Source organism: Paramormyrops kingsleyae, unplaced genomic scaffold (assembly GCF_048594095.1).
Source record: "Paramormyrops kingsleyae isolate MSU_618 unplaced genomic scaffold, PKINGS_0.4 ups33, whole genome shotgun sequence".
NCBI lineage: Eukaryota > Metazoa > Chordata > Actinopteri > Osteoglossiformes > Mormyridae > Paramormyrops > Paramormyrops kingsleyae.
The window spans coordinates 587,538-600,375 of record NW_027325971.1 but is presented as its reverse complement, the minus strand read 5'-3'; the positions used below and the strand labels follow the sequence as shown (position 1 = coordinate 600,375).

The window sequence follows — 12,838 nt, the reverse complement described above, 5'->3', positions numbered from 1 at the left end:
ATCAGGGGTTTTGCGAGGCTGAGACTGAAGCTTTACCCTTTGTTTCCGCTGAGAGACGTGCGGCGTGACTCATTTCCCCAGGCGTACAAATTATCTGAGATCGGCGCTCACGGTTTGAGATTCAGATCGAGCTCTAGGTAATTTTTTTCGAACTGGTTGGTTCGACTTTTAAGAAATTCGAGTTCTAATGAGTTCGAGAACTGAGGTACCGCTCTACTAATAAATACAAAACACAAAATACTGTACATGTATGAAGTAATTGCCAGTTTATTGGTAAAATATTTTTGTTAAAGCTTTTTAAATATTACATAATAATATAAGTGATATAAAAACCTGTGAGAATCCAAATACTATCTACAACTTCATAGAGTATGATACTCAATGCAGCCTCTGCAAATGTTTCCAGAATCTAGCCGGGGCAATTTCTTCTGATGTAGCAGCTGATGTCTCCATCATGATCTCCAAACTGCAGCTGACAGTGTGTGAGGAGTAGGAGAGAGATCTCTACTCAGTACCACTGTAATGAGAGACACTCACCTGTGAGCCCAGCAATGAGAAGAAACAGGAGCATCAGAGGATCCATACGTGTGTGTGTCACTGAGCCCAGATCTGTGGAGACTGACACTCACTTCCTCATCCTCTGTACCTTCACTGTCTCTGTCGTTTCTATTCTCACACACAGCAGGCAGAGTGAAGGGGGAGTGGACACTTTAAACAGGAAGTGACAAAACCACAAGGCTGAATGTTTAGCGCTTCAGCAAGACATAACATCCATCCATCCATCCATCTTCTATACCTGCTTATTCTGTGCAGGATCCTGATGGCCCACAGTCTATCCTGGAAGCTATGGCATAAGGCCGGGAATAACCCAGGATGGGGCAGCAACCCACTGCAGGGCAAACACATCATTCACACACATGCACACTGTTAGGAATGGCTGAGGCCTGAGACTTCAGGAACCAGAGAAGGCCATGGAGTTCCAAAACGTGCAAAAATTTATTGTCCTTGTTCACAAAAGTGCACAAATACACAGTATTAACAACAACAAAATCTCAATCAAACAGGCTATACCCTAGCAGACCCTGGATCCATAACAACAATCTTTTAGCCCATTCTCCAGGGTTTATATAGATTTCTTAACCCCTCTCCTTAGGACAACTAATCTAACAATTATCATCCTCAAAACAATACATCCCACATACACAATTCTAAAACACACTATCCAAAACCACAATTTTATTCAAATTTATTCATAAAACCAACAAAGGCTAAAATATCAATTTTATTGTAATGTGCAAAAATCCCCTCCCCAACCACTTGGTTTAACCCAACAAATTGTGAACACCCTTCCCCTCCAAAATCACACAATTGTAATGGAAACACCCAGCTGGATAATCCTGGATCGAATCCATATCTACTACAAGGTAGAAGGAAAATACCAAAATATCATTTATAAGATATCCGCATCATGATCATCACTATGTTTAACTTAACATCGCGCCGACATAGTGGGAATATGGGCTCAAATGTTCGATGGTGATGTTTGTGCAACAGAGATGTTTGCCGATGGATTTTCAAGCACCGCGGAGATATAGTGCTAATGCATGTGTGCTCTCTGGGTACTTATATTACTTGCCTTTATCCATTAATATTTTCACGCAAGACAAAGGTAACGAGTCCGTTGAAATTTCAGTACCTTGCGTTTTTTAATTTGAAATGGTAATTAGTTACATTACTCCTTACAGACAAAAGTAGTGGGATTACAGTAAAGCGTTACTACCAACATTGCTAGGTAGCTAGGTTTGCTAATGCTAAGGTTAGCAGTGCAGCCTTATGCTACTTCCTCTCGCAAGATAAGACAGCCTTACTGTCACTGTGCAAATACAATAAGATGTCTTTGGAGTAGGGATGTTCATTTCGGTTAATTTTCCCAACCGACAACCGCCGTTCGTTAACCGAACATTAATCCTTAACCGATCGGTTTAGAACATTAAATTGGAATTGAATTAAATCAGAACTGAAGAGTGTCTGATTAAATATGCGAACTTTTTTTCAGTTTTATTTTAACATGTGCGAACAACAACACACAGAACATATAAAAAACAGAATCTGGATTCACACGTCGTCAAATTTTCATGCACCTGCAGCGTTTCCGACAACAGACAAAAACTAATTAATATACAGTCGACCCTCGCCACTTTGCGCTTCGACTTAAGCGGATATTCATTAAAAAGTTGATCGAGACAGTAAAAATCTACTTTTTGAGCGCTTGGCTGTGTGAAATTACTGGCTATCCTATCCTCTTCCTATCCGGCCCACTGATTGGCTCAGTTTCACGCTTGTTGCTTTCTCTCATACACGCGTCTACGTCATTATGCATCGGAACCGTCTTTGCTGTTGTAAGTGTTTTTGGGGGGTCCGGCAAGATGGGGGTCGAATTGGTCGCACTGTTTTGTTAAGGAAAGTTAAAAGTGTGTCACAGTCAGCGATGTTGAATAATATAGTTGCATAATTCTGTTATCAGGTGTATATAGTTATTTATACGATATTTTACAATTCTTTTGGTTATACTGACAATTATATCTCGGAACCTGTGAGAATTTAATATGGATGGAAACGCGACGGTTGAATCGTGTGTGGCGGAAAAAATGGAGATAGTTACCATCAAAGATAAGAGAGTGATTCAAGACACACACTCCTATTCCTGCGGGGCTTACAAGGAAAGTAATGGAGCCTGTGACTCAAGTCCCAATACACCGGATAAAAAACTCTCTAAGAAAGCGCGCAAAGAACAGATGCAAGTACGTTCTGAACCATTTTTGGCCGACTTACAAGACAATATCATTCGCGTCATCACTGCCAAAATCAACGAAAGAGCGGACCAAACTGATGAAGCTGTTAAACACAACACACTGCAAATTGAGGGTCTTAAAAAATCCTTGGACTTTTGTCATCAAGAAGTGGTAGACCTAAAAAAAGAAAATGCTACGATGAAACTGAGAGTTGAACAAATGCAAAAGAAACTTTTTGAAGTGGAGCAAAAGGCGAATGATACTGATCGATATAGTCGGCGGTACAATCTTCGTCTATATGGAGTAGTTGAAGAACGCGATGAAAACATCAAGTCTAAGGTTAAAGAGTTTTGCAGCGCAGCAGTTCCTGGAAGTGAGGGTGAAGCAATCGTGGCAGCAGTGGATGTGGTTCATCGCATCGGCAGAATAGACGGCAGTGGGAAAAAGCAGTTTCCAAGGCAAGTGATCGTCAGATTTGCGTCTAGATCGGCTAGAGATGCTTTTTGGAAAGGCTCCAAGAACAACGAGTTACTCAAAAACAAAGGTGTTCAAGTGAAAGAAGACCTAACAGCTGATGACAGGGCAGCGCGCGCTCGTCTGTGGCCGTTTGTAGAAAAGGCTAGGAAAAATGGAGAAAGAGCTTACCTGGTAGGGAACAAAGCATTTGTGAATGGAAAAGAAATTAAAGGATGAACACCCTTTACGAATATTTAAAGACTCCAGCCAGTAACTGGTAAAGCTGTTGAATCCGTGTATCATTCGTCCTTTCCATTTTCAATTGATAAATGAAAATCAAAAAATGAAAATCTGATTGTTTTTTTTGTTATTTGATTTTAAATCAGAAACGAAAAATGAAAATTGTCTTGTATTTCATATTTTAAAATTTCGTTTTGGATCAAAAATACAAAATTGAAAAGGGTCCACACAACAGAATCTGTTTTAAATATTTAATTGCTGGGTTGTGCGTCACCCGGAAATTGTTATTTTTTGCGAGCTACTGTTTCAGTGAGCTAGCGAGCAGGCGGCCCATCACGACTCACGAGCCATTTCCAACCGTTATTCATCAAACATGGATAGTTATGTGCTGTTCAGGGGAACAAAACGGCTGACTCTAAAAGAAGACATGATCACCGAAAAAATAAGCAGGATCTTCCAGGTAATGGACTCTTATGTAGCTTCCCTAAATATTTTTGTCTTAAATTGCACGTGTTCTGTACTTTAAACCACGCAACATGTGCAAAAATTTGTTTTTAATTAGGCTACTTCGTACTTTTTTAAAGGTTCGTCCACTCAGTCTTTATATTACCGATGATTCCAATGTGGCCGTATTTCCGGCAAGTGATGGGCACTTCAGCACTTGTGACCTGATGTTAAGGGGTCATTACGAAGTGCATGGGGAGAGCTGTGATGCCGAGGAGGTACCCGGGCCCGTACCATACAACCCCACCCGCTTTTCCTTCCACCGACCGCCGAGTGCAGCTGCGGGCTCAGCGGCGAGACCTTCTTCAAGAGCTACAGTGGCAAAGGCATACCAAAGGTGACTGTTGTAGATTAGATACTTTAATTATCATGAAAGAAGTTAAGATGTGGAGTAGCTTGTACACATAAAAACGCAGAGACACAAATACTAAAAAAATATATTTTGAAAATACGTCTGTAGTTCCATGTCAGCAATCTTCTCCTGTGTACATTAAAAGGCTTGATGGCCCTGGGGACAACAGATCTCCTTAGATTAACTCTCAAAACAAAGGATAGTGGCCACAATCTTGCCTAGCATGTATTCATATGTGACTGCTGCATTTGCCAACAAATTTGTAATTTCTTGAAACTGCGACAATTACTCAACTACGTATTGTGATAGAAGTGTTAAAAGTACTGCTTTAATAACAGCCATCTTTATCCATCTGTATCCAAACAGTGTTAGTAAATAAAATAAATAAAATAAAATAAAAAAATCTTAATATAAAAGTTATGGCCAAAATTGCAGTGAACTGGCCACCGTCAACACTATCAAACTATTATGTGCATATGATTGGATCAGATTAATACGAGTTTATGAATGTGTATGTAGCATTTTCCTGCTATAGAAATTAAAGATTACAGTTTTTAACTACTTGCCATATTCCTGGATTGTCCCAAGAAATTTGTTTTTTTTTTTTTTTTTGTTCAACTAAAATATTTTTTGCTTTCAGGACCATCTTCATTGCTGACCTTGTGGATGGAAAATTAGAAACAAGCCGAGCCCTGACGGTGAGGTTCTCTGAATTTGAGGCTTCTGTCATGGGAATCACCAGTAAAGTGAATGAGGCCCTCGAACAAGAGGACTCCGTCATCCTTACTGATGGACAGGGTAACAAAATCTTGGAAACAGAAGGAACCAGAGGTAAGTTTGAAATTTTATAGCCATAAGGTTTTAAGAAAAACTACAAAATTTTATCAGAAAAATATACTTAATTAATGTACAATTAAATAATCTACTTCACTTGCAGGATCAGCATTTTGGAGGCAAAATGCAAGGAAAGTCTTGGCTGTGAAGGTGGAGGATTTCTTGCAGTTACAAGGAAATAAGAAAAGGAGGCTGAGGTATATAAACTGTATTTTCATTACTGTCTGACCAACTTTTTTCCTGGCTTGCTTACTTCTGTCAGCTGCATGTGTGCAGTATATTAGGATATTCTAGGAAGTGAGGACTTGCATTATTGTGATACTTTTTGCCAAAATAAGCCCTTCTAGTTTCTGCTATTTCCATTGCATTAGTTGGGATCACTATTGTTCGTCTGCTTAAATTAAATGAGTTTGGGTGACAGATCAATGTAAGTTGCAACAATACTTATTACATTTAGAATTGTTAAAATAAAATGACAATTAACATGACAACAGGACTAAAAAACTTGCAGATTTTATTTAAACAAAGGAAATAACTTTGAGAGAACAAATTGCAATGTTTTTTGCTTATTTTTTTTCAGTCGACGAGATGATAATGGCCTTGATGCTGTGTTTGATAAAATTGAGGAGGTGGTCCTGGCATCACAAGGACTTCAGGAGGTGTCAACAACAATGAAGGAGTTGATGGAGCTGGCCAGTTCCAACCGCAGAGTTTCCCTGGCAGCAGCTGAAGCAGCAACTATTAAAGATGCCTTTGCCTGTCTTATCTGCAAAGGTAATTGAAAAAAAAATCTTCTACATGCAAATTTCAGTGCAACTCATATACTGAAGTTAATTTCAGAAGCACTTTTCATACAAAGATTGCAAATCAGTGCATTCCTGATTAAAATAACCCCACACAAACCACATTCCCATCCCTCCCCCATAGATCAGGTACACCCCCTCTCCGTGACTCAGCTCCTATACAAATACATACTTAAGAGTAGAATTATTTCCCACCTTCTGGTATTAGTCAGGACATGTGCAGCTGAATTTTGTAGAAGCTGTGAACCTGAGATACTGCTTTTAGGAAGACCAGAAAGAAGGGCATTACAGTTGTCAATTCTACAGGTGATAAAAGCATGCATTAGTGTCTGTGTTGGAACAGTTACTTAGACAGTAAATTTTTTGTTCATTTACAATTGTTTTTATCAAATTTGCAGGTCCTTTGGTTGAGCCCATTGTTTCTTCATGCTGCCAAAGCCTTGTTGGTTGCAGAAGCTGCATCGATGAGTGTAAGAGAAATTCAGTGTTTTGCCCAAAATGTCGAGCCGATGACTTCCACATGAACACACAAAGACTAACTGGACTGTCTGATGCACTGGCTGCTCTGGGCAACATTTTGTGGCAGTAAAGGTGGTTAGTATGCCATTGGGCTGTTTTCAGCAGAGTTCAATGTTAATGTCAAAGTTCAATGTTATGCATTCAAAGCACTTTAGACTGTAAAATGTTTGCAAAAGATTTGAGAAGTTACTTTTATTTGTAAGATGCTGCAAGAGCCAAACTACCTGATTTTTACACAATTTTATGTGGAATGGTTTTACTGTTTTTTTAATTAAGTCAGATTCACATATGTTTACTGTAATGTTCCCACATTTCCTGTAAATGCTTGCAACTTAAGCACTGTTGGGTTTTTTTTTCCAACAAAGACTAATCTGTTCTTTGTGTTACAAAAATTGTTTACATTTTATAGCATAGGAATTATGTTCTGACAAATCTGAGGTCCACACTTAAATGGAACTAGTTAAAGGAAAACAGTATGTACAGTAGGATTTTTCATTGCTGCTGACTTTTTACCTCTGTTTTTGTACCTTAGTGAGGTTGAAATAAAAGTTCAAAGCAATAAAACTTTCTCCTTTATTGTCTATCCTACAACTTAGAAGTATGATAGTTGTGTATCACTGATCAATATCTACAGCCATAGACCAAATGCTCTATTTATTCAGCTGCTAGAGAACACCAATGTTTGTGAGGAAACACCGCTAAAACACTCAGATGCTAAACATCCATCCATTCATTATCTACACCCCTCTTTCCTGTGCAGGGCTGTGGGGGGCTGGTGCCTATCACCAGCAATGATTGGGCGAAAGGCAGGATACACCCTTCACAGCTCACCAGTCCATCACTGAACTCTATACACACTCAAACATATCTTACAGTTAAACGTATTAGGGAGATTAAGGCATCTTGGAAAGGAGCATAGTCATTGTTCACTACATGATTAAAAAGAAGAGAAATGTCAGGGTACATCTCTGCAAAGATTTCTTCTGCATGGCATCTATCTTCTTCAGATGAAAAGGGGTCAGTTCCAAAGGTAGACACCCATGTCAGGGAAGATCCCAGCTCCTGCTCATACAGGTTTGCCACGACAGAGGCACATGGCAGCAGCTCCTCTGAGACTTCAGCTCGACATCTGTTTGCAGCCAGTTCATTAGGAATTCCACGTCCTAATTTTTAAAAAAATCAAAACAAGACTTTATTTTTGCTGTATTTTCAAGTTTACATTTTAAATCTAATACATTTAAATATTGTGTTTAGCATACCTGGGATCCTGTGTGCATTCCATGACTGGACCACTCTGTCAAGTCCAATTTGACTCACTTGAGATGTCAGGTTTGATATGCAGAATTTTGTTAGGTTGTCCTCCATGTTCACAACCTCTTGGTCTAGTAGGTGCACCAGAGCCTGTTTCAGGGGGTAGTTCACACGGTTGTTCACCTCTGGCCACAACCTTTCCACTCGAAGGTTCTGTTGATTACAAGTCCAAATCATTTTTTTCACATAAAATATGACAGCAGAAACAAGTTAACAGGAAGATTAGATTATTGACATATTTGGAAATAGTACATTTTCAGTGTTAAAGGAACAACTACATTTTTTTTTTTTTAAACCTGGACCTTATAGCATGTAATATGTTCATTTACTCACCCTGGTATTTGTAGTCCTCTGGGAGATTTTGTAGATCTATCCACGATCAGCGTCTATCCATTTAATGGGAGTGGTACAGGCATCAACAAAACAGCCTCTAAATAAGGCCTTATTTGCCACAAAACCTCTTCCTTTTGAAATTTATGAATTTCTTATGAATTGCTAACACTATTCCTCTTAATTCTGAGCATGTCTGGGGTCTTTTACAACCATTTAGTAAAACTACGCTGGCACTCCACTTGCCGGCACTTTCAGTGATGTCATGGCTGCATACCACCTGAGTTGTAGTCTGAGCAGAACTTTCACTCTGTGCTCCATTTGATGGTCGGAAAATTTGGAAATTGGAAACAAGCAAACATGGACCATGTTGGTATTTGCATTAGCAAGTTCTGTGTAACTGACAGCTGTTGTCAAACACAGAGTGAAAGTTCTGCTCAGACTGCAACCAAGATGGTCTAAGGTCATGACGTCACTGAAAGTGCCAGCTAGTGTAGCCGAGCTAGTTTTATTTAACAGCTGTAAAAGTCCCCGGATGATAACATCTAAAGCTCCTCCAAGACGCTTCAAAATAACAGAGGAATAGTGCTAGCGATTCATAACAAAACATTGGCAAAATGAAGATTTGTGGCAGACAATGTCTTATTTACAGGCCGCACTTACTCTGCCTGGACAACTCCCATTATATCAATCAATCAAACTTTATTTATGAAGCGCTTTTCAAACTACATGGCTTCTCAAAGGGCTTTACAGATTAAAATCACCCCACAAAAATCACCCTTCCCAAACCCAAAATAAAAACATCGTCACAGCTATACCTCCCCCCCCCCCACCCCCCAAAATCAACCCAACCCAACCCCCATGCACACACACACATAAAAGCAACAGTAAACAAAAGCAACAAGGGGCTGAGTACAGATGAGAATGAGTTCCTATATTTGATTTCGTATTACCAAGCACTCACCCTTGTTGATGTGGTTTGGAGATATGGTGGCCTGCTGAGGTTGTGCCTATATTGTGACAGCTTTTCTTGCACGTAAAGACACAGGAAAAACTCCCTGCCATGGTCAACTCTGACTTGGTCCCACATGCCATGCTTCACAACTGCAGGTCTGGAAGAAACAATGTTCACTTGACTAAATGGACTTTAACAGATTACAGAGAAAGATGTATATACTTACAAGACATACAGGGGAGGAATGAATTATGACAAATTTTTAAGGTGGTAGTTATTGCTTACCTGTATATTTCCTCGTAAATGACAAGGTTGTTTTTTACTGGCATTGTGGAATGTGCAACAATCTTGCTGCTGTAGCCATCAACGGCCAAGACATGTGTTGCACCAAACATTACAAGCTTTTCATTCTGGTCCAGATGAAGTTTATGACCCATGTATTCAGCATGATAGGGAGCTGGATTTAAATTTCGAGCACCCTGTGTAAAAATAAAAATAATTTAAATTAATGCAAACTCTCAGACTAATAATGGCTCACAACGTTCAGGGAATGGTTTTTAATGACAGAACACTTATTTACAAACATAACTTGTAGAAAAAAATGTGTATTAAGCATTGTATTGTAGTTTTATGTCATTATCCTTTCCTTTGGTCCAAGAAGTTATTACTATTAATAAAATTAATAGTTAAAAGGCAACACCTCCCCAGCAGAAACAAATAACTTAGCTTAAATGTCAGTCTCAAATGACTTTTAGTGTCAATCTGGAAATATTTAAGAGCAAATGGTTAAAGATTAAAGGTTCAAGTTCATGCAGTGGCTTCAGAAAATCACAATAAATAACAGAATGGTGACAGATCACCTCTTCAAAATACCGTTTCTTACAGGTTACACATATCATCTGCTTTGCCCAATTTACAATCCTTAAAATATCTGGTGAGAAGGGAGATGGTTAAAGTTTCTAAAGAATAATAAGCAAAAGAAGACTGAATGATCCTGGTGGGTTACCCAATAAAAAATAAACATAGTTTTGAATGAAATATCTCTGAAAACCACGATTCCTGTCTGGTTTCTCCCACCAATGAGTATAGTTTTCTCAGCTCGCCTAATCTCTTAACTGTGAAGACAGTACATCGTCATCATCATCATCATCATCATCCCTGCTCTAGCCTCTGGTATTATGTCTCCTCCCTGACTCTGGTCTTTAGTATTGTGGTGTTAAAGAAAAATAAGAATGTGACAGAATTTTGACAGAATTAGGAGGAATAACAGCTATATTGCTGTGGAAATTATCCTTCTTAGTCCGACTTATTCCATAGATATTTTTTCTCAGCTTTTCACCTGTCAGACCCTCCCTGACCTCTGACCTGGCTGTGTTTATTGTAGCAATAAATATTTATTTCAAATATGTGAAAAGCAGCAGTAAAGTTCTGTACAGAAATATAAAAAAAGGGTTTATTCATAGCATGAACTATAACTAGCAAGGGATGTGTCGTAGATAAAAATTAGTGCTGTTAATCAGTTTAACATAATATATTGACATGTATTACCTACTAGTCATCCTACCTGACGCCGGAATTCATGGTATGGCTGATGGAGCTCCTTCAGGAATCTTCCGACCCGACCTTCTCCTGCATGAAGCCCCATTGATGCCAGATAGCCAGTCATGAACTTCCGGCCATACGATGGTCCAGTCTGTCACGGAATTGTCACATTATTAAAGGAAATATTTGCTAAATAAGCGGTGGGAATCGAAATATACACTTACTTCGTAAATCGACCGAGCCAAAATCCTCTCTAATGCTGCGTCTGCCAAAAGTCGTTTTCTCTTTAGGTCGTGTCCAGCACAAAATCTTCTGACGCTTCTTTCCGAGCAGTCTACGATATTCATCTGCTTCAGTGTGCAGGAAATTTCTGCGTGTGTCATACCAGTTTTGAACAACTCCATGATTAATGTGGAGTGTGGCTCCAGCGCTGCCATAGTGTTGCTAACTTTTTTCTTTTTTTAAAAGCTTTATTAACAATTATAGCGTTATACAATACACAAGCCCGCCTATTTGCTCGCAGAACAATTTCCGGGTGACGCACAACCCAGCAATTAAATATCAAAAACAGATTCTGTTGTGTGGACCCTTTTCAATTTTGTATTTTTGATCCAAAACGAAATTTTAAAATAGGAAATACAAGACAATTTTCATTTTTCGTTTCTGATTTAAAATCAAATAACAAAAAAAACAATCAGATTTTCATTTTTTGATTTTCATTTATCAATTGAAAATGGAAAGGACGAATGATACACGGATTCTGTTGGTCACTGTTTCTATATTTACGGCTGAAGTCAAAAAAAAAAAAAAGGAGTTCAACGTTATAGTTGATAATTGCAACGAGTATAATATGTGACATACTATGTTTGTACTAAGTGCACTTGGAATACGTTAAACTTTTACTTTGTTATTGTTCATGTCAATTTCAATTTTTTCTATTAATGCCAGAGGTATAAGAAACCAACTGAAAAGGAAATCTTTATTTTTGTATTGTCAAAGCAAAGGTGCAGACTTTTATTTTATTCAAGAGTCTCATGCTTGTGAAGCAGATGTAACGTTCTGGAGAAGTCAGTGGGGAAGTGAAGTTTGGTTCTCATTTGGTTCTAACAAATCCGCAGGGGTGGTTATATTAAAAGGTAAATTCAAAGGACACATTCACAGTAAGCAATCAGATACTGAAGGAAGATGGATAATTCTACATGTTAGTATTGATTTCTCACAATTCATTATAGTAAATGTTTATGCCACAAATAATAAGCAGAAAAATAATAATCTATTCTTAACAATTGAGGGTAAAATTGAGCAACTGTGTTCTAAATTTCCCTGTGCAGTGATTATTTGGGGTGGAGACTTTAATACAGTTATGGATGAAGAAATAGACCGATGGCCCCCAAAAAGAAAGGAAAAAACGTGTGTACTAAAAAATATATGTACAAGATTGGATCTTTTAGATATCTGGAGATATATTTACCCACAGCAAAGAATGTATACCTGGGCTAATAATGATTTGACTAAACAATCTCGTATTGATTTTTGGTTAATCTCTGCAAATAGTGCTAATGATGTTAAACTAGTGGGAATTGAAGTTTCAGTGTTAACAGATCATAAAGCTATCGTGATTAATATCAATAAAGATGCTGCAAGTCTGACTGGTCCCAAAACGAATTATTGGAAATTAAACAAATCCCTATTAAAGAATGAATTATTTAAAAATAATATTGCTAAAATTATAGAGAAATATTGGAAAAGGGCATGTGCACTTAATGAATTTGGTCACAACTGGGAACTAATGAAATTTGAAATAAGAAGCACAGCTATAGTTATAGGTAAAACAATTGCTAAGGTTAATAAAGAGAAAGAATACAAATTAATTGAAGAAATAATGAAATTATGTAGTAAACAAAATATAATGAATGAAGAGCTTAAGCAGTTGGCTTACTTGCAGTCACAATTAGACAACATTTATGAAAAAAAGGCTAGAGGTGCCTTTATAAGGAGTAGACAGAAGTGGCTTGAACACGGTGAGAAAAATACGAAATATTTTTTTAATTTAGAAAAACGTAATAATGAATTATCATCTGTACGTAGACTTATGATTAATAGTAAAATATGTGAAAATAATAAAGAAATTGCTAAATATGTCACCCAGTTTTATAGGAATTTATACATTCCAGAACCCTATGATGACAGAAAAACAGAT

The 12,838-nt window shown here is 38.0% G+C and overlaps 2 protein-coding genes across 6 annotated transcripts; one reads left to right on the top strand and one right to left on the bottom strand.

The window, feature by feature from the left end:
* Positions 1-638: 638 nt before the first annotated feature.
* LOC140585593 (uncharacterized) lies at positions 639-7,064 on the top strand. 3 transcript variants are annotated; one of them, XM_072708077.1, is made up of 7 exons: positions 639-3,250; positions 3,799-3,948; positions 4,073-4,329; positions 4,985-5,175; positions 5,282-5,375; positions 5,759-5,952; positions 6,380-7,064. In XM_072708077.1, exons 2-7 carry the CDS (start codon positions 3,862-3,864, stop codon positions 6,568-6,570), a joined length of 1,014 nt encoding a protein of 337 aa, XP_072564178.1. In that variant the 5' UTR covers positions 639-3,250; positions 3,799-3,861; the 3' UTR covers positions 6,571-7,064. The 3 variants fall into 3 exon arrangements, with proteins under 3 accessions (XP_072564178.1, XP_072564176.1, XP_072564177.1); XM_072708075.1 differs by having other exon boundaries at positions 639-3,440; XM_072708076.1 differs by having other exon boundaries at positions 640-1,424; positions 3,149-3,948.
* Positions 7,050-11,434, bottom strand: LOC140585592 (uncharacterized). Of its 3 annotated transcripts, none has more exons than XM_072708072.1 (6): positions 10,863-11,433; positions 10,661-10,789; positions 9,382-9,575; positions 9,106-9,253; positions 7,760-7,964; positions 7,050-7,663 (listed from the first exon to the last, which is right to left on the bottom strand). In XM_072708072.1, the coding sequence occupies exons 1-6, from the start codon at positions 11,073-11,075 to the stop codon at positions 7,359-7,361; spliced, it is 1,194 nt and encodes a 397-aa protein (XP_072564173.1). In that variant the 5' UTR covers positions 11,076-11,433; the 3' UTR covers positions 7,050-7,358. The 3 variants fall into 3 exon arrangements, with proteins under 3 accessions (XP_072564173.1, XP_072564174.1, XP_072564175.1); XM_072708073.1 differs by having other exon boundaries at positions 10,661-10,765; XM_072708074.1 differs by lacking the exon at positions 7,050-7,663 and adding an exon at positions 8,145-8,197 and having other exon boundaries at positions 7,830-7,964; positions 10,863-11,434.
* Positions 11,435-12,838: the final 1,404 nt, after the last annotated feature.

Excerpts from the sequence above, each read along its gene's own strand:
- LOC140585593 (XM_072708077.1), top strand. The coding sequence starts at position 3,862 with ATGGATAGTTATGTGCTGTTCAGGGGAACAAAACGGCTGACTCTAAAA. Across the intron at positions 4,330-4,984 it reads GTGGCAAAGGCATACCAAAG|GACCATCTTCATTGCTGACC; the intron begins GTGACTGTTGTA and ends TTTTGCTTTCAG. Across the intron at positions 5,376-5,758 it reads AATAAGAAAAGGAGGCTGAG|TCGACGAGATGATAATGGCC; the intron begins GTATATAAACTG and ends ATTTTTTTTCAG.
- LOC140585592 (XM_072708072.1), bottom strand. The coding sequence starts at position 11,075 with ATGGCAGCGCTGGAGCCACACTCCACATTAATCATGGAGTTGTTCAAA. Across the intron at positions 10,790-10,862 it reads TGGCTCGGTCGATTTACGAA|ACTGGACCATCGTATGGCCG; the intron begins GTAAGTGTATAT and ends ATTCCGTGACAG. Across the intron at positions 7,965-9,105 it reads TCCAAACCACATCAACAAGG|AACCTTCGAGTGGAAAGGTT; the intron begins GTGAGTGCTTGG and ends TGTAATCAACAG.